The 24,132-nt window shown below is 44.6% G+C and overlaps 1 protein-coding gene across 6 annotated transcripts in view; it reads right to left on the reverse strand.

Annotated features, from left to right (window-relative positions):
* LOC143277199 (uncharacterized) overlaps nucleotides 1–24,132 on the reverse strand; it is a 35,181-nt gene that overhangs the window by 4,243 nt on the left and 6,806 nt on the right. For all 6 annotated transcript variants that reach the window (XM_076581980.1, XM_076581979.1, XM_076581983.1 and 3 more), the window contains 7 exons: nucleotides 22,825–22,929; nucleotides 21,159–21,233; nucleotides 19,967–20,041; nucleotides 12,192–16,297; nucleotides 8,609–8,735; nucleotides 4,672–4,845; nucleotides 1,834–2,051 (listed from right to left, as the gene is read on the reverse strand). In XM_076581980.1, the coding sequence (XP_076438095.1) occupies nucleotides 1,834–2,051; nucleotides 4,672–4,845; nucleotides 8,609–8,735; nucleotides 12,192–16,297; nucleotides 19,967–20,041; nucleotides 21,159–21,233; nucleotides 22,825–22,929 (4,880 nt within the window). The remainder of the gene's footprint in view (nucleotides 1–1,833; nucleotides 2,052–4,671; nucleotides 4,846–8,608; nucleotides 8,736–12,191; nucleotides 16,298–19,966; nucleotides 20,042–21,158; nucleotides 21,234–22,824; nucleotides 22,930–24,132) is intronic.

Here is a 24,132-nt window from a genome sequence, read left to right on the forward strand (position 1 = left end):
CTGCTGGCACTTCATCATGGACTGGTCCATGGTTCTGCATTGTGTTTCATTCATTCTGATGCTGCTGCTGGCACTTCGTCATGGACTGGTTCATGGTTCTGCATTGTGTTTCATTCATTCTGATGCTGGTGCTGGCACTTCGTCATGGACTGGTTCATGGTTCTGCATTGTGTTTCATTCATTCTGACGCTGCTGGCACTTCGTCATGGACTGGTTCATGGTTCTGCATTGTGTTTCATTCATTCTGACGCTGCTGGCACTTCGTCATGGACTGGTTCATGGTTCTGCATTGTGTTTCATTCATTCTGACGCTGCTGGCACTTCGTCATGGACTGGTTCATGGTTCTGCATTGTGTTTCATTCATTCTGATGCTGGTGCTGGCACTTCGTCATGGACTGGTTCATGGTTCTCATTTTGTTGGCCTGTGATGTTGATGTGCCATGCACACACACAGATATTCATAACGCAGACAATCCACAATAACAAAGTATTCAGGTTCAGTTTCTAAAGGTGTCCCACATCGGGCAAATCCATATACGCCTACACCCCATCTGCTTGGCAGTTGCTTGACAGCATAACCCAATGCGCTCGTCAGGCGCGCATGCATGCGTGCGTGCGTGTGTGTGTTCCCATTAGAGTGGATTTCTTTTACAGAATTTCACCAGAAGACAACACTCCTGTTGCCATGGGTTCTTTATCAGTACGCCTAGTGCGTGCTGCACACGGGACCTCAGTTTATCGTCTCATCCAAATAAAGTATTCACAATGGACAAGCCGCAGTCTTGGAATTTGGTTCACAACTCACTGTCTATCATCACCCACCTACCTCATAGGCTCTACCTTGTGTTTCATTGTGATGCTGGTGTACTATGAGCACATTCAAATTCATAACATGGACAATCTGTAATAACGTTTTTTGTTTTGTTTTGTTTTTTTGCTGCCCCATCATCTGCACTGTTTCAGTGGCATTACTCCCACGCCGCTCATTCCAAGTCCCCCATACACGGCCACACCCAGGTTCGTCTGTCACAGTCCTAGGGCCGGCAGTCCACAAGGAACCATCGATGTTAGGTCACCAGGAGGCCACACACCAGAGGAGACCCTGCACTGCTGCTGAGTCACTTGGTGGCGTTTGGTAGTGCCTGTTCTGATATAACGTACCTAGGACATCACCTGCTATGCCCCCCGCTGATGACAATAATGACTTAGTCGCGGAACCAGACTGTAAGCGTCTCTCCCAGAGTGGAACCCGCCACCATGTGCCTCCAACGGCAGTGCCCCATGAATCTGCCAACACTGAAGACCTTGACAAGACTCACCTCAAGTGCGGAAGTGGAGGTGTATCAACACTGAGGTCACCATGAGAGCAAGGCATGAAAGGCCACATAATTTGGGGCTTTTTATTACATGTTGAAGATGATGAAGGAAGAGGAGGAAGAGGAGGAGGAGGATCATGACAATGCTGCTGTGGAGGTCCATTTAGGTTTGGGACTACGTGTCAAGGCTGTGCTCTATGCTTCCTGTCATGATAATATCCTGGCGTCAACCAGCCCCAAGAGATACAGACACTTGCAGTGTTGGTCAGGAAATTATACAACACACCTTAAGAAGCATCCGTGTAGCGGGTGATACTCAACTGTGTGGTCCCAGTCTTCCCATTTAAGCCCATAGCATACTCAACTCTGGGTTGGAGCCAGCTGCAAGCCAAAAAAACCCCACCATCGCTTGGAATTCAACCCACGTCCTCCCAGCCCTCAGTCCGCGATGCAGACCACTTTGCCACACAGGCTGGTTACAACGTGAAATATTCAAAATGGACAGCCCCCACCTACCTCATAGGCTTCATAACCCTTGTCCAGAGTGAAGGCCAGGTGGAACTGAACACGGGCTCCCGCATGATGCGGTTCCACATTCTCCGCTCGTGCAGGGATGAAGAAGACTTTGACAGGGGTCGCGTTCAGGCCAAGGTCAAGGTCGATGAAGCCAGCCAGCTTCTGGAACTTGGCCCGGATGGTTCCCTTGCAGACAGCCAGCTTGGCTCGAGAAGAATCTGCAGGGGGAAGAGATACTTTTTTCACAGCTGAGTGAGTGCCTGTAGGACTGTCAGTGTGTGTTCATATCTGACATTGATCTTTTGCCCGAGGAAAGAGGAATATCCTAGGGAAAGTAGTGATGACTTGAGACATGGGTGGATGTGGAAGGAGGTGGTTTTCTTGTCTAAAATCACTATTGTGGACAGTTGCTAAATAAAAAAAAGCGAACAAACAGCAGTCTACACAGGGCAGGTGGCACACAATATGTGTAACTCATCAATTAAATATGACACACAGTCTACACACAGGGCAGGTGGAACACAATTTTTATGATTTCAACTATTCATCAGTGTTAATATGATACAGTGTCTACACAGGCCAGGTGGTACATAGTCTCTGCAACTCATCAAAGTTAAAATGACACACAGTCTGCACAGGGTGGGAGGTACACACTGTAACTCATCAGTGTTAAAATGACACACAGTCTGCACAGGGTGGGAGGTACACACTGTAACTCATCAGTGTTAAAATGACACACAGCCTGCACAGGGTGGGAGGTACACACTGTAACTCATCAGTGTTAAAATGACACACAGCCTACACAGGGTGGGAGGTACACACTGTAACTCATCAGTGTTAAAATGACACACAGTCTGCACAGGGTGGGAGGTACACACTGTAACTCATCAGTGTTAAAATGACACACAGCCTACACAGGGTGGGAGGTACACACTGTAACTCATCAGTGTTAAAATGACACACAGCCTACACAGGGTGGGAGGTACACACTGTAACTCATCCGTGTTAAAATGACACACAGTCTGCACAGGGTGGGAGGTACACACTGTAACTTATCAGTGTTAATACGACACACAGTCTACATAAGGTGGGAGGTACACACACCGTAACTCATCTGTGTTAAAATGACACACAGTCTGCACAGTGTGGGAGGTACACACTGTAACTCATCAGTGTTAAAATGACTCATAGTCTACATAGGGCAGGAGGTACACACTGTAACTCATCTGTGTTAAAATGACACACAGTCTACATAGGGCAGGAGGTACACACTGTAACTCATCAGTGTTAAAATGACACACAGTCTACGCAGGGTGGGAGGTACACACTGTAACTCATCAGTGTTAATACGACACACAGTCTGCACAGGGTGGGAGGTACACACTGTAACTCATCAGTGTTAATACGACACACAGTCTGCACAGGGTGGGAGGTACAAACTGTAACTCATCAGTGTTAATACGACACACAGTCTGTCTGCACAGGGTAGGAGGTACACAGTGTAACTCATCAGTGTAACTCATCAGTGTTAATACGACACACAAGTCTGTCTGCACAGGGTAGGAGGTACACACTGTAACTCATCAGTGTAACTCATCAGTGTTAATACGACACACAGTCTGTCTGCACGGGGTGGGAGGTACACACTGTAACTCATCCATGTTAAAATGACACACAGTCTACACAGGGCAGGAGGTACACACTGTAACTCATCCGTGTTAAAATGACACACAGTCTGCACAGGGTGGGAGGTACACACTGTAACTCATCTGTGTTAAAATGACACACAGTCTACACAGGGTGGGAGGTAACACACTGTAACTCATCAGTGTTAATACGACACAGTCTACATTGGGTGGGAGGTATGTACACACTGTAACTCATGAGTGTTAATACGACACACAGTCTACACAGGGTAGGTACACACACTGTAACTCATCAGTGTTAACCCTTTCACCGCCAAGCTCGCATTTATGCACAGGCATGGTAGAGGATCCGTGTCACTGAAAAGTGGCCATTCATTGGTCTGTTGTCCATGAACCTACTGCTCTTAATGTTCGGTGGTAGGATAGACAATATTTTCTGTACATCAAAGAGGGAATCACCAGCTATTCTTAGCCATTGTCTTTTTCTGTGTTTATACCACAAGGGAATTCTGTACTCTAAATTGACTGGCAGTGAAAGGGTTAATACAACACACAGTCTACACAGGGCAGGAGGTACACACTGTGTAACTCATCAGTGCTGATGTGGCACACAGTCTACACAGGGTGGGAGGTACACACACTGTAACTCATCCATGTTAAAAGGACACACAATCTACACAGGGCAGGAGGTACACACTGTAACTCATCAGCGTTAAAATGACAAACAGTCTACACAGGGTGGGAAGTACACACTGTAACTCATCCATGTTAAAATGACACAGTCTACACAGGGCAGGAGGTACACACTGTAACTCATCAGCGTTAAAATGACACACAGTCTACACAGGGCAGGAGGTACACACTGTAACTCATCAGTGTTAAAATGACACAGTCTACACAGGGCAGGAGGTACACACTGTAACTCATCCGTGTTAAAATGACACACAGTCTACACAGGGCACGAGGTACACACTGTAACTCATCCATGTTAAAATGACACACAATCTACACAGGACAGGAGGTACACACTGTAACTCATCCATGTTAAAATGACACACAATCTACACAGGAGGTACACACTGTAACTCATCCATGTTAAAATGACACAGTCTACACACAGGGCAGGAGGTACACACTGTAACTCATCCGTGTTAAAATGACACAGTCTACACACAGGGCAGGAGGTACACACTCTTTATCCTGCGATCCTCGTGGCTGATGTTGCTGTTTGTCACCAGACGTTTGATGCCTGGAGCTTCCTCCCTGCCAAGCCACTCGCGGGGGAAACGGGATTTCTGGATGACCTTGCTCCTCTTCTGCATAGGCTCCAGCAGCATCTGGGCCTCCACCAGACATTCTGTGTTCCCTGTGGATGGACCATACAGTCTGCTGTCACTCAGGTCGCATTCTTCTTCTTCTTTCGTCCGTGTTCATGGGACTGCAACTCCCACGTTCAATTTATTGTTCAATGAGTGGGCCTTTGCATGTCATGTCAGTTCTGTACCCTGCCATGTAGACAGTCATACTGTTTGTAACCCACTGAGCACTGACTCAGATTACAGGATTCTTTACATGCATGAGAGAGAGAAAGAGAGAGAGAGGGAGAGAGAGAGAGAAAGCAAAGTGACACAGACAGAGAAAGAGAGCGAAAAAAAAGTGACATAGGGTCAGAAAAAGGAAGAGAGCAAGCGACTCAGAGAGAAAGAGAGACATCATGCAACACAGAATCAGAGAAAGACAGAGCAAGTGACAGTGTGAGACTGAGAGACAGGGAAAGACAGAGCAAGTGACAGTGTGAGAGAGAGAGACAGGGAAAGACAGAGCAAGTGACAGTGTGAGAGAGACAGGGAAAGACAGAGCAAGTGACAGTGTGAGAGAGAGAGACAGGGAAAGACAGAGCAAGTGACAGTGTGAGAGAGAGAGACAGGGAAAGACAGAGCAAGTGACAGTGTGAGAGAGAGAGACAGGGAAAGACAGAGCAAGTGACAGTGTGAGAGAGAGAGACAGGGAAAGACAGAGCAAGTGACAGTGAGAGAGAGAGAGAGAGAGAGACAGGGAAAGACAGAGCAAGTGACAATGTGAGACTGAGAGACAGGGAAAGACAGAGCAAGTGACAGTGTGAGAGAGAGAGACAGGGAAAGACAGAGCAAGTGACAGTGAGAGAGAGACAGGGAAAGACAGAGCAAGTGACAGTGAGAGAGAGAGAGAGAGAGAGAGAGAGAGAGAGAGAGACAGGGAAAGACAGAGCAAGTGACAATGTGAGACTGAGAGACAGGGAAAGACAGAGCAAGTGACAGTGTGAGACTGAGAGACAGGGAAAGACAGAGCAAGTGACAGTGAGAGAGAGACAGGGAAAGACAGAGCAAGTGACAGTGTGAGACTGAGAGACAGGGAAAGACAGAGCAAGTGACAGTGTGAGAGAGAGAGAGACAGGGAAAGACAGAGCAAGTGACAGTGAGAGAGAGAGACAGGGAAAGACAGAGCAAGTGACAGTGTGAGAGAGAGACAGGGAAAGACAGAGCAAGTGACAGTGTGAGACTGAGAGACAGGGAAAGACAGAGCAAGTGACAGTGTGAGAGAGAGAGACAGGGAAAGACAGAGCAAGTGACAGTGAGAGAGAGAGACAGGGAAAGACAGAGCAAGTGACACAAAGAGAGTGAGAGAAAGAGAGACTACAAATGACGGAGAGAGAGTGACAGTGAGAGTGTGAGAGAGAGACAGAGACAGAGACAGAGAGAGAGAGAGAGAGAGAGAGTTGTTATTCATGGGCTGCAACTCTCACATTTACCTGTATGCATGCACGAGTGGGCTTTTACATGTATGACCGTTTTAACCCCACAATGTAGGCAGCCATACTCCGTTTCTAGGGGGAGAGACAGCAAGTGACAGGAGGAGAGACAGACAGACAGCAAGTAACACAGCTTTAGAGAGACAGAGAAAGATAAAGAGCAGTGATAAAGACAGACAGACAGAGAGAGCAAGAGGCAGAGATACAATAGTTTATTCAATAAAGACCAAGCCCCCTCATGAACAAGTGAGAGTGGACCAACATCCCATGACAAAACTAAATGATAAACTGCAACTGATATCTACAAATTCAATAATACACAACTAATAATAACAATAACTACAAAATACAGTGAGTGACAGCCGAGTGGTTGAAGCGTTAGACTTTCAATCTGAGGGTCCCAGGTTTGAATCTCGTGAATGGTGGCTGGTGGGTAAAGGGTGGATATTTTTCCGATCTCCCAGGTCAACGTATGTGCAGACCAGCTTGTGTCTGAACCCCCTTCGTGTGTATACACAAGCAAAAGATCAAATACACATGTTAAAGATCCTGTAATCCATGTCAGCGTTTGGTGGGTCATGGAAACATCAACATATCCAGCATGCACACCCCCGAAAACATAGTATGGCTGCCCACATGTCAGGATAAAAACAGCCATACGCGTAAACGCCCACTCGTGTACATATGAGTGAATGTGGGAGTTGCCGTCCATGAACAAAGAAGATAAACTGCCAAATTCAAAAGCCTTGTATAACATAAGTAAATAGCAAACTGCGTTATAATAGTTTAGTTAGTTGATGACATAAGCATGTCAAGACAAAATAAAGTATGGTGCCCTAAATATTTTTGTGCAATTAACTTATGTCTAAGGTCATTCAAAACATGGCAACGCAGCACAAAGTGAAGTTCATTTTCTTCAGCATAATGCATAAGACATGCAAGCGGCAGTGAGAGACAGAGAAAGATAAAGAGCAAGTGACAGAGACAGAGCAAGCAGCAGAGAGAGACAGAGAGAACAAACAGCAGAGACATACAGAGAGACCAAGCGGCACAGAGAGACCGAGAAAGATTAACTTAGGAGCAAGTGACAGAGACAGAAAGAGAGAGCAAGTGGCAAAGAGAGACCGAGAGAGAAAACAAAAAGCAGAGAGAGACTGAGAGAGCAAATGGCAGAGACAGAGAGAGACAGAGAGAGAGAGAGCAAGAGGCAGAGAGACAGAGAGAGCAAGAGACAGAGAGAGACACAGAGAGAGAGCAGAGAGAGCAAGAGGCAGAGAGACAGAGAAAGCAAGAGGCAGAGAGAGAGAGAGAGCAAGAGGCAGAGAGAGACAGAGAGAGCAAGAGACAGAGAGAGACACAGAGAGAGAGCAGAGAGAGCAAGAGGCAGAGAGAGAGAGAGAGCAAGAGGCAGAGAGAGACAGAGAGAGCAAGAGGCAGAGAGCAAGAGGCAGAGAGAGGCAGAGAGAGCAAGAGGCAGAGAGAGACACAGAGAGAGAGAGAGAGCAAGAGACAGAGAGAGACACAGAGAGAGAGAGAGCAAGACGCAGAGAGAGACAGAGAGAGAGAGAGAGCAAGAGGCAGAGAGAGACAGAGAGAGAGAGAGAGCAAGAGGCAGAGAGAGACAGAGAGAGAGAGAGAGCAAGAGGCAGAGAGAGACAGAGAGAGAGAGAGAGCAAGAGGCAGAGAGAGACAGAGACAGAGAGAGAGAGCAAGAGGCACAGAGCGAGAGAGAGCAAGAGGCAGAGAGGCAGAGAGAGCAAGAGGCAGAGAGAGGCACAGAGAGAGAGAGAGAGCAAGAGGCAGACAGAGAGAGAGAGCAAGAGGCAGAGAGAGACAGAGAGAGAGAGAGAGCAAGAGGCAGAGAGAGAGAGAGAGCAAGAGGCAGAGAGAGGCACAGAGAGAGAGAGAGAGCAAGAGGCAGACAGAGAGAGAGAGCAAGAGGCAGAGAGAGACAGAGAGAGAGAGCAAGAGACAGAGAGAGACAGAGACAGAGAGAGACAGACACAGAGAGAGAGCAAGAGACAGAGAGAGACACAGAGAGAGAGCAAGAGGCAGAAAGAGACAGAGAGAGCAAGAGACAGAGAGAGACACAGAGAGACAGCAAGAGGCAGAGAGAGACAGAGAGAGCAAGAGGCAGGGAGAGACAAAGAGAGAGAGCAAGCAGCAGAGAGAGACAGAAAGAGAAAGCAAGCGGCAGAGAGAGACAGACAAAAAGCAAAGAGAGACAGAAAGAGCAAGCAGACAGACAGACCAAGTGGCTGAGAGAGACAGAGAGACAGAGAGAACAAGAAACAGAGAGAGACAGAGAGAACAAGCGACAGAGAGAGGGGGAGCAACTCACCGGGACAGGAGCCCATTCCGATACCCAGCAAGGTGAGCAAGAGGAAAAGGTAATAGGTAGAGAGAGGACTGTGACAGTGGTTATTCCACTGGCGGACATGCTCCAGTACCTTCTCCACTTTATACACCTGCACACATGGCTTGCATACTTGTAATCAGCACCTTCTCCACTTTATACACCTGCACACATGGCCTGCATATCTGTAATCAGCACCTTCTCCACTTTATACACCTGCACACATGGCTTGCATACCTGTAATCAGTACCTTCTCCACTTTATACACCTGCATACACAGCGTGCATACCTGTAATCAGTACCTTCTCCACTTTATACACATGCATACATGGTGTGCATACCTGTAATCAGTACCTTCTTCACTTTATACACCTGCATACATAGCCTGCATACCTGTAATCAGTACCTTCTCCACTTTATACACCTGCATACATAGCCTGCATACCTGTAATCAGCACCTTCTCCACTTTATACACCTGCATACACGGCGTGCATACCTGTAATCAGTACCTTGTCCACTTTATACACCTGCACACATGGCGTGCATACCTGTAATCAGCACCTTCTCCACTTAATTTTGCCACAAGAAATCACTTATATTGCTGTGGGTTCTTTTTCAGTGCACCAATTGCATGCTGCACACAGGACCTTGGTTTATTGTCTCATCTGAATGATTGACTCTCGGTTTGATTTTCCCATCAAACTTGATACAAAGGGCAAGATCAGGTTTCAAACCCAGAGCCTCAGGTTTCAAACCCAGAGCCTCACAGACACTGTATTGGCAGGTAAGTGTCTTAACCATTCTGCCACCTTCCTCCTGAAGCTGGCCTTTTGTCCATTATAATGCAAAAACCTGCAGACATGACTAACATAACACAACATTACACAACACAGACTGCGTGACTGCTCCGACCCCCACACCTTTTGCCTCCCACAAGCTGAGCACTGAATTGACAGGTATGGTCAAAAGGTTAAGGCACTGGATTCTCACTCGAGTTTCTGAGTTCGATCCCCATCACACCTGACAGGTTAAGGGTGGAGATTTTTCCAGTCTCCCAGGTCAATGTATGTGCAGACTTGCTTGTGCCTGAACCGTTTGTGTTTATACGCATGCCGAATATCATCAAATTTGTATGTTAAAGATCCTGTAATCCACATCAGTGTTTGGTGAGTTATGGAAACAAGAACATATCCAGCATGCACACCCCCGAAAATGGCTGCTTACATGGCAGGTAAATAAACAAAATAGACATGCATATAAAATGGAACGTGTCTGTGTGAGTGTGCGTGACTGAAACCTGACTGAATGGCAGCTGTCAGGTGGCTCTACCCAGGTACGCAGCCTGTTGTGCAAATCATGCCATGTTTGTACAGCGCTCAGAGTCTGGTCTCTGACTGAAGACGGGCATCATATAAGTACCTATCCATGTGTCATCATCATGTATAGCACCATATCAATTTAAACCTTTCAACTGAATTATTTCAATGGTCTGTGCGTGCATGCGATATGTGTGTGTGTGTGTGTGTGTGTGTGTGTGTGTGTGCGTGTGTGTGCGTGTGCGTGTATGTGTGGCGCAAACATGTGCGTGCAAGCTTGATGCTACTTTTACAGACAGTATGACCAAGTGGACAAGAGATAATGTAAAACCTTCACGCTCAGTGACTGATTAGAAAACTCAACAGCCCTTCTATGCCTTCAGTCATATTAACACCAAAAAAAAAAAAAAAAATGTTTGGGAAGAGGGAGATCCGTTAAAAGACAAAAAAATCCCAAAATATACTCAGACTAATGTCCCATTATCAGATTATGCAACTCCTGGCATGCATCAATGTAACATAGTATTACTAAGAAGAAGAAGAAGTTTCTATTCTAACCAATTATGATAAAACAATTAAGGATTAAGCATGTGTCAAGTTTTTATGATAACAGAGCAAAGATAAAGGTTTTGTGAAAAAGAAGTAAAAAAAAAAAAAAAAAAAAAAAAAAAAAAAAAGGTAATGTAGCAAATTTGCTGTTGAAACATTTTTTGTTTCCTTACAAACTTTTGAGCCCTTCACAGAAAAGCACTGCAGAAGAAGCATGACCTTGAAGGAGCAGACAGTGACCTTGAAGGGGTAGAGTGACCCTGAATGAGTAGAGTGACCTTAAAGGAGTAGTGTGTCCTTGAAGGAACAGAGTTACCCTGAGGGAGGAGAATGACCCTAAAGGAGCAGGCAGTGACCCTAAAGGAGCAGGCAGTGACCCTGAAGGAGCAGAGTGACCTTGAAAGAGTAGTGTGACCCTGAAGGAGTTGAGTTACCCTGAGAATGTAGAGTGACCCTGAAGGGGCAGAATTACCCTGAAGGGGCAAAATTACCCTGAAGGAGCAGAGTGACCTTGAAAGAGTAGAGTGACCCTGAAGGAGTAGAGTTACCCTCAGGGTGTAGAGTGACACTGGAGGGGCAGAATTACCCTGAAGGAGCACAATTACCCTGAAGGAGCAGGCAGTGACCCTGAAGGAGTAGATAATGACCCTGAAGGAGCAGGGTGACCCTGAAGAAACAGGCAGAGACCTTGAAGAAGAGTGATTCTTAAGAAGCAGGCATTGACCCTGAAGGAGGAGAGTGACCATGAAGGAGTAGAGTGACCTTGAAGGAACAGTGACCCTGAAGGAGCAGAGTGACATTGAAGGAACAGGCAGTGACCCTGGAGGCTCAGGCAGTGTACCTGAATGTCAGGAAAGTGAGGAGCGTGGGTCAATTCAAACAACTGCATGGGGACCTGAAACAGGATGCACTGAGGGGAAAGCCTTGGCTATTCTAACCACCAAGTGTTGGAAGTCTTCTTGCTTGAGGGAGGCAAGTGCAGTATAATCAGTAAAACAATAAGTTTTCGAAAGCACCTGAAACTTGCTGTCTGATCATTTTTGCGCAGGTCACCCTCTGATGATTTGTCAAAGGCATTAGACAAGAACAGTGAGAGGATCCTGAAGAATGTGGCTACCAGGACATAGCCCTGCTTTACTCCACTGATAATGCAAAAAGAATCTGTTTCTCCTTCAAAGAAACCTGTGCCCTGCATACATGCTGCTGTGAAGGAAGGCAATCAAACAACAGTTCTTGGGAAGAGGGTGGCGACACAGCCTCTTTCCTGTGGAAGTTCATACAGTCCACATATACCGACAGAATCAATGGCCTTGGTAAGGTCCACAAATGCCCAGCATGGAGGTCTCCTAGATTGCAGCATTTCTCTAGCACCAATCTAACTGAGAAGATCATGTGAAATGTAGATTTTGCTGAGCCCCACCATCTCCAGCACCCAGTCCCCTGAAGCAGAGATCAAACCAGAAATGTGGAGGCAGGAAAGCTCAACAGGTGTGGAAGGACACGAACCTCACATCAAACACTAAACTGAGTTCTATTAAGAATGTGTCCTCAGCATCCTTCCTGCATTATTTCCCTCCACTCCTGTTATTCCCTCTCTCTACAAATATACCTACCTAATTAGCTAGCTATTGAACTTCCTATTTATCAATCTTTACGTGGTACCATTTCCTTAACACCATCAAAGACTGTGGGAAAAGGTTACCTTCTTGAAATTGACGTGTCTGATGGCCAGGACCCAGTCTCTGTAGTCCAGATCCAGCTTCCCCTTGGCTCTGTTCCGGTCTCCGGCATCTGTACAGAACTCCTTGAAGATGTTTTCCAGCAGATCCACAATTCTTGTGATTTCTGGCTCTGGTATGGGACTGTCAGTCCAGATCATGTCGTCTTTTTCACGGAACTTGAGCTTGGTGGCAGATATGGTAAGGCGCAGGTTTGCCAAACTGTCTGGTCTGACCAGTCGTTGCAGTTGAATGGAGCAGGTACTGAACAGGGTGTGGAACCACATAGCATACTTCTGCAGAATGTTGTCTTCATCCCCTTGCATGTCATTGCACTCCATGATCAGATTGTCAATCTCTGTCACACTCTGGGCTACGAAATCCTTGATGCGAGATTTACATTCATCATCTCCTGCCAGAAATTTTCCCATACCTCCTGGAAAGTAGCGATGCACAAAGTCACAGGTTCGTAGTCTGACATAAATCTCATTTGTGTAAATGTAGCTTTCTTCATGTCCTGCTGGTGTAGAATTTCGGCTGTCGTCAAACTTGTCACATGCTCTTGCTGCGTTGTCAATGACAACGTCAAACATTTCTTCAGCCTGTCTTTTGTCCTTGAGATCTGAGCAAGTATTGATCAGCTTGTTAACACGGACCTGAAAGAACATGCCATACATGTGATAAACATGCATCAGGGTCAGATTGGATTTATCCTCAATTTCATTCTTGTCTTTGGATGGGCTGTGTTCTTTACAAAGCTTCAGAGCTTCTTGGAAATGCTTTTCAGCTTCCTTTTCTTCCTCTGGTCTGCAGCATGTGTAGAAACGCCCCAAATGAGCTCTGAAGTTTGGGTCTTGAGGAAATGTTTCACACAGTTTCTGGAGAATTTCCAGGCGACCCTGGTATGGGGGGTCCGAGTCCAGATCTGACATGATCTGGGAAAACTGAGGTTTTTTCTTCTGCTGAGTTTCCAGACCTTGCTCACCCATGTCACTGGTCTCTTCATCGTCTCTGATGATGAAGGTTCTGGTCAAGATGCGCGTAATTGTTTGTGATGCCACAGAGGTTTTCATTTTTCTTTTTGTGGCCTGGCTGATTAATTCTATACAGAAGTCCTTCAAATACCTTCTGGCTTCTGAGCTCAGTCTGTCACTTGTAGTTCTGCCATGTTTTCCCAATGGAGATCTGACACGCCTGTTGAGAATCTGTTCCAGAATCTCCTGGGCAATGATATAGTGTCCAATACGAATGCAATGTTCCCTGCCCTCATTTTGGTCTTGAACCAGGAAAACCTTCACTTCATTTGGAAAGTCATCTAGATCCACTTTGTAGTTGGTCATTTTCCCAAGAAGACTGGCAAAGAACTGACAGGGAAGGGTGCACTGCCCATAGTAGTAAACAAGGGACAGAAATCCAAGGCATTTCTGCCACACTTCCAACATTCCTTGGCGCTGTTCTTCCAAATGAAGATGCCCCCTGACAAAGGCTCTCACGCCTTGGAACTCATGGAGGTACACTGTCATTCCAAACTCGTACATCTGGACCATTATATCCTTCCTGACATTTCTGTCCAGATTCCTCAATGCTTCAATCTTGGTCTCATCACCCTCACATCGGTCCATGTAGCGACTGACAAGATCATCTGATTCTTTCTTCTTCACGGATCCTGGCAAATAGAACTTCCCTTTGGACTCTTTGGAGTACTTGTATGGATACCTTTTCACGCACACAATAACCACATTGTGACGTTCCAGTTGTCTGGAAAACTGCTTAATTTTCCTTTCATCTTCCCCATCCATCAGAGTGATGACTGGCATTCTGCATTTGTCATATAAGAAGATCAGTTTTCCTGCAATCTCTTCCATAGAAGATCCTGACCGCTGCTTGACATGGACACAGGGAGTAAGGGTGTGCATCTCCCAGAGCACACGTCTTGCCATTGTGGATCCTCCTGCACCAGGTGCATGGTAGATTGTCACCATACCATTCCTGGTATCCGTAATGAACTCCTTCTTAATGTAGCTCTTTATGTCTTTTGCCACTGAACGCTTGGTGTCAAAAGGTTTGTAATTGGGATCATACAATGTGGACCATTTTATTGAACCACCTTTGAAAAATGTATCCGCTTCCTCTTCAAGATGTTCCTTTGGCAGTGGCTCTGAATGTGGATTCTGAAGATAGAGAACATCCAGATCTTCAGCAAGCCATGCTATGTCTTTTTCATGCAGCGTGGTGACTTTGGAATCAGCAGAAGAAGGCAACTGGTATGGGACACTTTCAGTAAAGTGGGCTTGCTGTGTCAGCTCAACCTCTGCACAAAAGTCTTCCAGAGGTACATGGTATTTCTCAATCAGCCCTTCTTCTTCATACTCCATAACCAGAAGATTTGCAGCTTTCGACTGAGAATAATCTTTTGTAGAATCAGGAAAACAAAGAACCATCTTGGAAGGCAGATTCTCCTGCAACTTGGTCAGGAATTTGTGCATGCACCTTGCCTCCAGCTCACTGTCTGGCCACAGAATGAGCACCTTTAAAACTGTGCAGTCTTCAGCGAAATGAGCAAGCTCTGAACATAGTTTTTCCAGCTTGTCCTTCACTTGGGCAAACCATTTTTGGCATGTGTCAGGGGAATGACTCTCACTGATTTCACGGCGACCTAGCAGACTCCACCATTGAGTTCCCTTCTCTGTGATTCCCTTGCAGTTATCACACCATGTGAAGATGCTGAAACTCCTTCTCTTGCCAATCTCTTCTTCCAACATGCTAAGGAGGCCAGTATCTCGACCAAGGAAATTGAAATCATACACAGCCACCCAGGGTGCCAGTGCCAGAGCTTTCACGTTAGGATTGGAGATGCACATGCTGCCTGTGATGAGCACAAAGTCAAACTTCTGGAAGTTGTTCAGTGCCTTCATCAGTGCCTTTGCTTTACCTGGGCTACCAAGAGAAGCTGGTATTTGATCCCCAGAACCCATTTTCATGGCTTGCTGTGTTGGTCTTTGCACTGTCTGAGCATATGAGGTTGGTTTGATTGGGGTCTCTTGCTTGCCTTTGTCCCTCTTCGTTCTGTCTTCATGCAACGGCTGACAGGGTGGTTCACCATGAACAGTGCACACATTCTTGCCATTCTCTCTTGAAAGAAGTTGGTTTTTTCTCAGCCCAGAAGCCTTCATGTCATCACTGATAACGATACTTGGTGGATCATGAGATCGTCGACTGTCAACTTCGACTATGCCGACAGGTTTACCTAAATGGGAGACTTCCCTGTATCTGAATTTTGGTGTGATTCTGAACAAGTTCTTTGGGAACATGGACTGATAGACTGACTCAGGGGTTGATGCCCGGAGGCCTTGTATTTTGTGAGGCAGTGAGGAGCGTGTCTGGACCCCTAAAATTATGTAAGCTGGACAGTGTGCCTTCGGGATGTTGTACAAGCTTGTTACATCCTTGATGAATTCCACTCTATCATGTTTGTATGCATCATCACTGCCTCTAAAAATAAGGCTGTCTGATGCAGGTTTTTGGATCAGGCTACAAATCAGCACTTCATCTGTGGTCTTCTGGACAGCAGTTTCTACCTTGCTGATGCTTCTAGACCTTTGTTTCCTCGGCACAGTCTCCCATCCATATGCTCCGTCAGTATCAGACACATCCTCCTCTTCCTCATCCAACATCTGTTCTGGAACAGATGACTTCAAAGGAGTTTCACTGATGGAAGTTTCTGGTAAAAATGGACTGGGCTGTACTCTTTGCTGAGCAGATCCATCAGCATTGTCTTTGGCGTTGGAACTGTCTTTGGCTTTTTTCTTCTTCTTCTTCCTTGCCTTCTTCAAAGTGACTATGAAGTGCTGGCCATCATTTGTTATCTGAAAGTGATCGCCCTTCTGTTCAATGAATTCCTTGAAAGAGATTTTTGATATCTCTCTGAAGGAAGAAAAGTGCTTTTTTGTCTGTACTCTTATCTTCTCACATATTTTTTGTTCTAGAGTGCGGAGAGCTTCCTTCTTCTCCGGACACTGTCCCAGTTCTTCCTTTATCAAAGTGACCCACATGTCAGCTTCAGAGATGCTTGTTCCTGAACTTGCTGTTTCTGAAACACACAAATGAGAACATCGTTCATAGACCATAGTCATAAGATAACCTGGCTCTAATGGTGAATAACAATAGGCTGTTGATTTTCAACTGAATCAAGAACTGGGAACATCAAACTTGGACAAGAAATGCTAAACAAGGAATAAGTACTCTTATTCTGAATACAACAAAAGCGCATAATTCAGCCAGCATACAAGTAAATAGCAGGTAAGGAGATATCAACTTAGAGGAAAGGAAAATGCCTGGGTTTATTCTTGGTTTTTTTTCTCTGTACCTCTTATTCACATGTATGCCAACTGATGGGCTGTGCAAGCAGCAACTCTTTGAACTGAACAACTCTGTCTTTAAAAAAATAACAGTACTTATTCCTTTTTGACGGTTTCCCTTCTCTTTGCCTTACTCATTTTCTGAACAGCATAAAAAAAAGTCTTAGTGTCTGGGTATGTATGCATAAGCATGCAAACAACCAAGCACGTGAGTACATAAACTGTGTGCCGTGCTTAAGGCAGAGAAGTGTTGTTCAAAGACTGGCGTCAGATACACACAGTTCTCACCTTCCCATCCTACACTATGAAGAAGAGAAGGAGACTGCAGAGTAAGCTGAGGTTCCATAACCGTCACTGACACGATGCACTACTTGTTGCGCATATCTGGTCTTCTGCATGTGTACAAATACACACAATATAGATCAATGCTCCAGCTGGTCTACAGTAGACCTGGGAGATCAGGAGAAAAACCCACCCTTAACCCACCTGGCACCGATGCCCAGACTGAACCCTCAGACTGAAAGTCTGACGCTCTGACCATTGTGCCCATCACATGGTGTTTCTCTCACACCACCTATCCCGTAACCACTGAGCTGCCCTGCTCTACCCCAAAGCTCTTCCAGTCTCAGCAACAGAAAATCCAAATTTAAAAACAAAACCCCAAGTATCTCAGGGAGGGGGGAATTGTACTGCAGACAAATTATGCTGAACTGATGAAACCTGCCTGCACATATATGCAGCACAGGAACACACACATACACTGACACATCCCTGGGGTAGGATGCATGAGCGAACTCTGCAGTGCCAAATTTGCTTAACACTAAGAATTTCCTAACATTATACAATCCAGGTTGCACAAACTTGCTCATCTGCTAAGTGATCTTAAAATCCGTTGTAACTCTGACTGCTATCACCATGGCATAGGTGTGATCTTTGCTATGCTAGAGCAATCAAATGGTGAATCATCTGGTCTTTCAGCTTGTATTTCATCAATGTTTAGACGAGAACATAACATTCAAAGACGGCACACATCTGTTTGAAGTTTTCAATGATGCCGAGTTTTATAATCACTTTTGTTCATGCAGGCCAAATGCTCTGGAACTCTGTGACATAATTGCAGATGATGTTGAGCAACTTTCAACCAGAGCAGAGCTGAAACTTTGCCATTATTTCCAGAATAAAATCTTTAATTTTTTCCCCATACAGATCTGTGTGAAACTCAACCAGTCAAGTTAACAATGGTGTCTTGGGTGTGCAAGAGTTTTAGTTTTGTGTGGTGCAGAAGTGTAACATTTGTTCATAAGACTGAGTGCATGAGACTTTGTGTGTGTGTGTGTGTGTGTGTGTGTGTGCACGCGCGTGCATAAGAGAGAGAACTCAGAACTCAGAAATATTTTTATGTACATCCGCCTTGGGCCACAAAGAACAGGGGTCAGTATGGGGTCAAAACAAAAGCTCGTCACTCGCACCATGCATTTTTAGGTGTTGGTATGCATAGTAATACATCGGACAATATGTAAACAATCAGTTGGACTAAAGCTGTCAAATGGCAAACAGTACTAATGGTAATCTTATCATAATATGATGTCTTTCACCATGAGCAAGGGAACATCAAACCATAGTTTTTGTGTGTGGAGAGAGAGAGAGACAGAGAGAGAGAGTAGTCATGACAGAAGATGTCAAAACATTTTTCATATATATATATATATATGACAGCAGTCCGGGTGGCAGTTCTCCAAACATTTTTCAAAAAGCTCGCAAGACTTGTCTTCCAGTGTGAGCTTAAAAAGTCTCTTCTCTTTTCTTTGTTATAGTTCACAGTGATCCATCTAATAAATGATAATAATCTTTTTTTCTTCGTATTTTCAGTTGTTTTGTTGTGTGTATGTTTAGATCCTTTCTTTGCACAATGACTGGTTTTGACTGTAATTGAGAAATCTGTCTGGTAAATAAGGTTTGGTTCTTTTTTTAACAAGTAGGATTTTCTGATATAATTTTTATTTTGATTTAGTCATACTTGTTTTCCCTAAGAAAAATAATAAAACATTCATACTCATAGTGTAGTTTATTTGTGATCATGTGTTTTAGATTGTGAATCTATATAGGTATGTGCTTGTAAGAACATTCTAACAGACTTTTTCCATGTTGGCTGGTTATCACCTGTGTCAGTATGTCGCCGACACCAGAAGAAAAGGGCTCAAAACAGGACATGTAAGTCATGTATGCTGATTGTCAGGCATATGTGGCACATTCATTTGAAATCTACTATATAGTACTAATGAGTTCACATATTCCCAAATTGAAGTGGTATATTCAAGTCTTTTTTGAGTTCACATAGATCTATCTATATATCTATCCTGTAATCTTGTAGGCTGTGGGGACACCACACATTCAGCAACCAGCCTCCTCCATCCCTCACAGTTGTCTGTCCTGACTGTCTCACTCAGGGTTAGACCTGTCCACTATGAGATGTCGTCCTCCTATCGCTTCTCCTGCCTGCCTCTTCTCCTTGCTCCCTGCACTGTTCCCTGCAGGAAGGTCTTGACCAGTCCTGATAAACGCAGGACGTGGCCATACCACTTCAGTTTCCTTTTCTGTGCAGTGGTCAGTGGATCATCAAGTGGCTAGCTCAATAGCTTGTTTGACTCTTCTATGCACTTCATCGTATGTCATGTGGTCCCATAAAACAGCTGTTGGACTTGTAGATTGTCTTTTTCACTGTCAAGACCTCCATTTGTAGTTGGAGCATTCTGCATTCCATCTGGACATATCTCGCCAGTGAAGTCCAATGCTGCCTGCACGCACCAGGGTGTATCATCGGGGTCCACCACCAGCTGGGGGAGGGTTTTCTTTATTTTTGATGGAAATTCCCTTTCCCACAGCTTTGGTTATTTCTTTTTTTTATTTCTTTGAGTGCAGATGCTTTTGACTTTCATCAAGCATTCACAGCAGCTGCAACTTCTTGCCACAGCCTCTCTTTCCACCCTGCTGTTGCTGTTGATCCCTGGCAGTCCAACTATCTCAGAGTGTTTGGAAACTTTTTCAAGCAGCATTCTTCCTTCATAATCCATCAAATTTGCCGTTCTAACACGCTTCACAAATTTGTCATCTCCCATATTTCTCCAAGGAAAAGAACAATCTAATGTGAAATCTGTTCAGACCGGAAGCAAACTTATCTTTGGTAACTTTTAACGAACATTCATGCAACCCACCCCTGGGCAATGTCATTTAATTTACAGGCAAATAATCACCCTGACGTGAAATTAACAAACCTAATTCTCAAATATATGAAGTCATACATGAACACATACACAACTCCCTCCCAGATGGCTGAGGTTGTAGTCATTCTCACCACAGACAAATAATCTACCTGAAATAAAGCGACAATAAATAAGTCTTACCTGTATTGAAAAACTGAGTGTTCGCCATATATAAATTCTCCACATAACGGATGTTCCTAGGAGGTGGGTTATTACCTGTCCAACAGTCACACAAACACTGGTCATAATTCCAACCTTACAGCTACACAACAGAACATTATCTGAATTACCACACCAAGGAGCAAAACAAAATCATACGAATTACCATCTGACACAAAAGAAATTATCTGAATTACCACCCAATAATATAAAATAAAATAATCTGAATTACCAACAGACAACACAAAAGAAAATATATCTAAATTACCATCTGACAGTAACAAAAGAAAATCATCCAATTTACCAATAAAAAAAAGAAAATCATCTGATTTACCAAACAGAACCTAAACACCATTCTATTCACTGTGTCAGAATGACCCCAAACCACAGGCTGCTGCACAGCATGCAAACAATAAACCACAGGCTGCTGCACAGCATGCAAACAATAAAACACAGGCTGCTGCACAGCATGCAAACAATAAACCACAGGCTGCTGCACAGCATGCAAACAATAAACCACAGGCTGCTGCACAGCATGCAAACAATAAACCACAGGCTGCTGCACAGCATGCAAACAATAAAACACAGGCTGCTGCACAGCATGCAAACAATAAACCACAGGCTGCTGCACAGTATGCAAACAATAAACCACAGGCTGCTGCACAGCCTGCACAGCATGCAAACAATAAAACACAGGCTGCTGCACAGCATGCAAACAATAAAACACAGGCTGCTGCACAGCATGCAAACAATAAACCACAGGCTGCTGCACAGCATGCAAACAATAAACCACAGGCTGCTGCACAGCATGCAAACAATAAAACACAGGCTGCTGCACAGCATGCAAACAATAAAACACAGGCTGCTGCACAGCATGCAAACAATAAAACACAGGCTGCTGCACAGCATGCAAACAATAAACCACAGGCTGCTGCACAGCATGCAAACAATAAACCACAGGCTGCTGCACAGCATGCAAACAATAAACCACAGGCTGCTGCACAGCATGCAAACAATAAAAACCAATTTAACCAAAATCAACGCCTTCAGACAGGCATTATACTATGACAACTTCAATCCAGGACAACCAGAAATGCTATGCGACTATTGTAGATACATCAAATTCTCTCAGAAAAAGGGAATCACTTCCCTCTCTCACAAGATTACAGCTCACTTTTCAGTCCACCAGCTGCAACCATTCCTGCTCCGTCTGTGTCATCAGCTGCAGACAGCGGTGGTGATGACGGCACTGTGCACAGAACAACACAATTACATCATACAGATCGGCAGCCGTGGCAATCGTTTCACATCACACATTTTTTGCTACTGTTTGCAGGAATGTTAACAGCCTTCTGAAAATGTTTTCAAGCACTGAACATAATCATATTTTGGGGGGGGTACAAATTAACCCCAAGAAACTGGCTTCTATCTCAATTTGGATGGTTCTTTTTCCAAGTCAGATCTTTGGGACTAAGAAAGAAACCTTTCCACTTGTAAACACGGACATACTGTTTTACTAACAGAAAATTTGAAGTTGGCCCCCATGGATGTTATCTGTGCAGAGCTGGCACTGGAAAAAGATATTTTTCCTGCTATAGATTAAATTCACTGACAAAAACGAAAAACAAAACAAAAAATGCTCAAAGAACACTATGAACTCATTAATAACAGACAGTAAATTTTGCTGAGAAAGTAAAGAATGTTAGGAATTCATACATATGATGGAGTCTCCCGTCGGACCGACCCGACAGATGAGTAGGCAGGCAGGCTTATCTGTTGGTGTGTGTCCTCATATGGGAGAAGAGGCCGATTCTGGATGCGCAGAACTTCCCACAGGTGTTGCAAGGGAAAACATCTCCAGAAGTTGAGCCCGGCTTCCTTCGCTCACACTTCTCCTTAATGGCCAGCGTTCTCTTGTTTTCAAACATCTTTATGCTACTAGAGCACAGCATCCTCCAGCGAGAGCGCTCAAGGGCATCAGTTTCCCAGGAAGCGATGTCTATGTCACAGGCTTTGAGGTTTTTCTTCAAGGTGCCCTTGAAGCGCTTGCAGGGTCTTCCAAGTTTGCGGTGGCCTTCCTTCAGCTGGCCATACAAAAGCATCTTTGGGATCCTGCTGTCTGCCATGCAGACAACGTGTCCTGTCCAGCATAGCAGGCACTGCATCAGCAGGCTTTCGATGTTGGGCAGGCCGCTCCTCTCTAGGACCTGGAGGTTGGAGACCCTGTCTTGCCACTTTATGCCGAGGATCTTTCGTAGGCATCTCTGGTGAAACTGCTCAAGTTGTTGAATGTGACACGTCGTCCATGTTTCACAGCAGTACAAGGTGGTCAGGACAACAGCACTGTAGGTTTTGATTTTGGTGCTGAGCCTGATGCCTTTGTTGTTCCATAGCCTGTTGTTGAATCTGCCAAAGGCGGAGCTGGCCTTAGCAATGTGCAGTGTCACTTCTGCATCAAGGGCTCCATTGCTGCATAGGGTGCTGCCCTGGTAGCAAAACTTGTCGACTGACTTGATCTCTGTATCATTGATCTGTGAGCCAGCTGGATGGTACATGGACTCGGTCTTGCTGAGGCTAATGGTGAGTCCAAAGCATGACTGCATGTCCTCATGGGTGTGTGCAGCAAGCACGCAGTCATCAGCAAAGAGGAACTCTCTCAACAGAGCCTCAAACACCCTGGACCTGGCGTGAAGTCGCCGCAAGTTGAAAAGTTTGCCATACATGTATGACAGCAATTAACATCATCTGCAAAAATTTTTTACAGTACTCTGTCTCACACACACACACACACACACACACACACACACACATGCATGCAGATGTAACACAGAAATTCTCACTCCTGTCCAAAGAGGAACCCATGTCTGTGGATTCCAGTTGGTGAACAAGGTGATCATGTCTCGTCTTCTCCAGTGCTTCAATGAAAGGCTGGTAGACAGCGGGACCTGAATGGAACAGTCAATGCCCCATGCTGAAGAGCTATCTTACAACTAAAACAATGTAACCAATATTTTTATGTTACACAACTTCCATTCAGTTTTGCAATAGGTTCAAAACGCATTCAAACACATCCAGAGAGAGAGAAAGAGAGAGAAAGAGAGATAGTAGTTCATGAATTTTGTGAAAGGAGAAGGTACTGCAAATTGAGTTGCTCACAAGTCTGCATGTAATGAAAATGATTCTTCTTTTTGTGTGTGTGCTAAACTGAAGAGTAACTGGTAATGAGTAAAAATGGACCAATATTTTTGGCAGAATTTATGAATGATCATCCAATGTAAGTGGCTCTAAGGACAACAAGTGTATACATACACACACACACACACACACATACATACATACATATTTTTTTTTTTTTTTTTTTTTTTATACATTCACATATATATTCACATGTGAAACACCTCTATCACAAACAAAATAAACTCAAAGTCCAAGTTATTCTCCCAATAGATGTGCCCAAAGTTCATGCAATCCAAGTTGTATCCCAACCTTCTGGAAATTTTGTGCAAGAAAATGTTTCTTTTCTTCCGATCTATCACGCCTTGCTTTTGTGTTTTTGTTTTGTTCCATTAATTCTTTCCTATTTTGTGCCTCTTTTGTGTCCATTCGCCTGTATTTATTCTGGAACTCCTTAAATATTTTGTCTTATCCAGGGTAGAATACTACCTATAATACATATACCCTAGTTAAAATGGGTGCTTTCAAGTTTTATGCCATATTTTTGCACCCCTGAAAAAAATTGCAACATGATAGATTTTTTCTTTAGTCTGTAAGCCTTTTTTCATTTCTTTAATTCCAATCAATTATGCCAGTCTTTTCAGTTGTGCATTTGTTTAATCCTCAGGTGAGCAATGTGGCAAAAATAACCCACAGATGTATGTTCTGGGTTATGCACTGTAATATGAGAGTACTTGTATGCAAAATCATTTTCCAGGCTTCCCCTCACCCCCTTTTCTAATACCATCATCTTAGATGAACAGACTATAAATAAATAAACCCCTCACCCCACCCCTCTTCCCAAGTTTAAAAGGATTCTTGCAGTGTGATGAGATTCTGTTTTGATGATTTATTTTGTACTGAGTGTCAACCCTGGTCTGGCTTTCTGTGCTTGGCTGAGCTCTTAAGCCATTTCGCCAAAGAAACTAAATATT

This window comes from Babylonia areolata, chromosome 33 (assembly GCF_041734735.1).
Source record: "Babylonia areolata isolate BAREFJ2019XMU chromosome 33, ASM4173473v1, whole genome shotgun sequence".
NCBI lineage: Eukaryota > Metazoa > Mollusca > Gastropoda > Neogastropoda > Buccinidae > Babylonia > Babylonia areolata.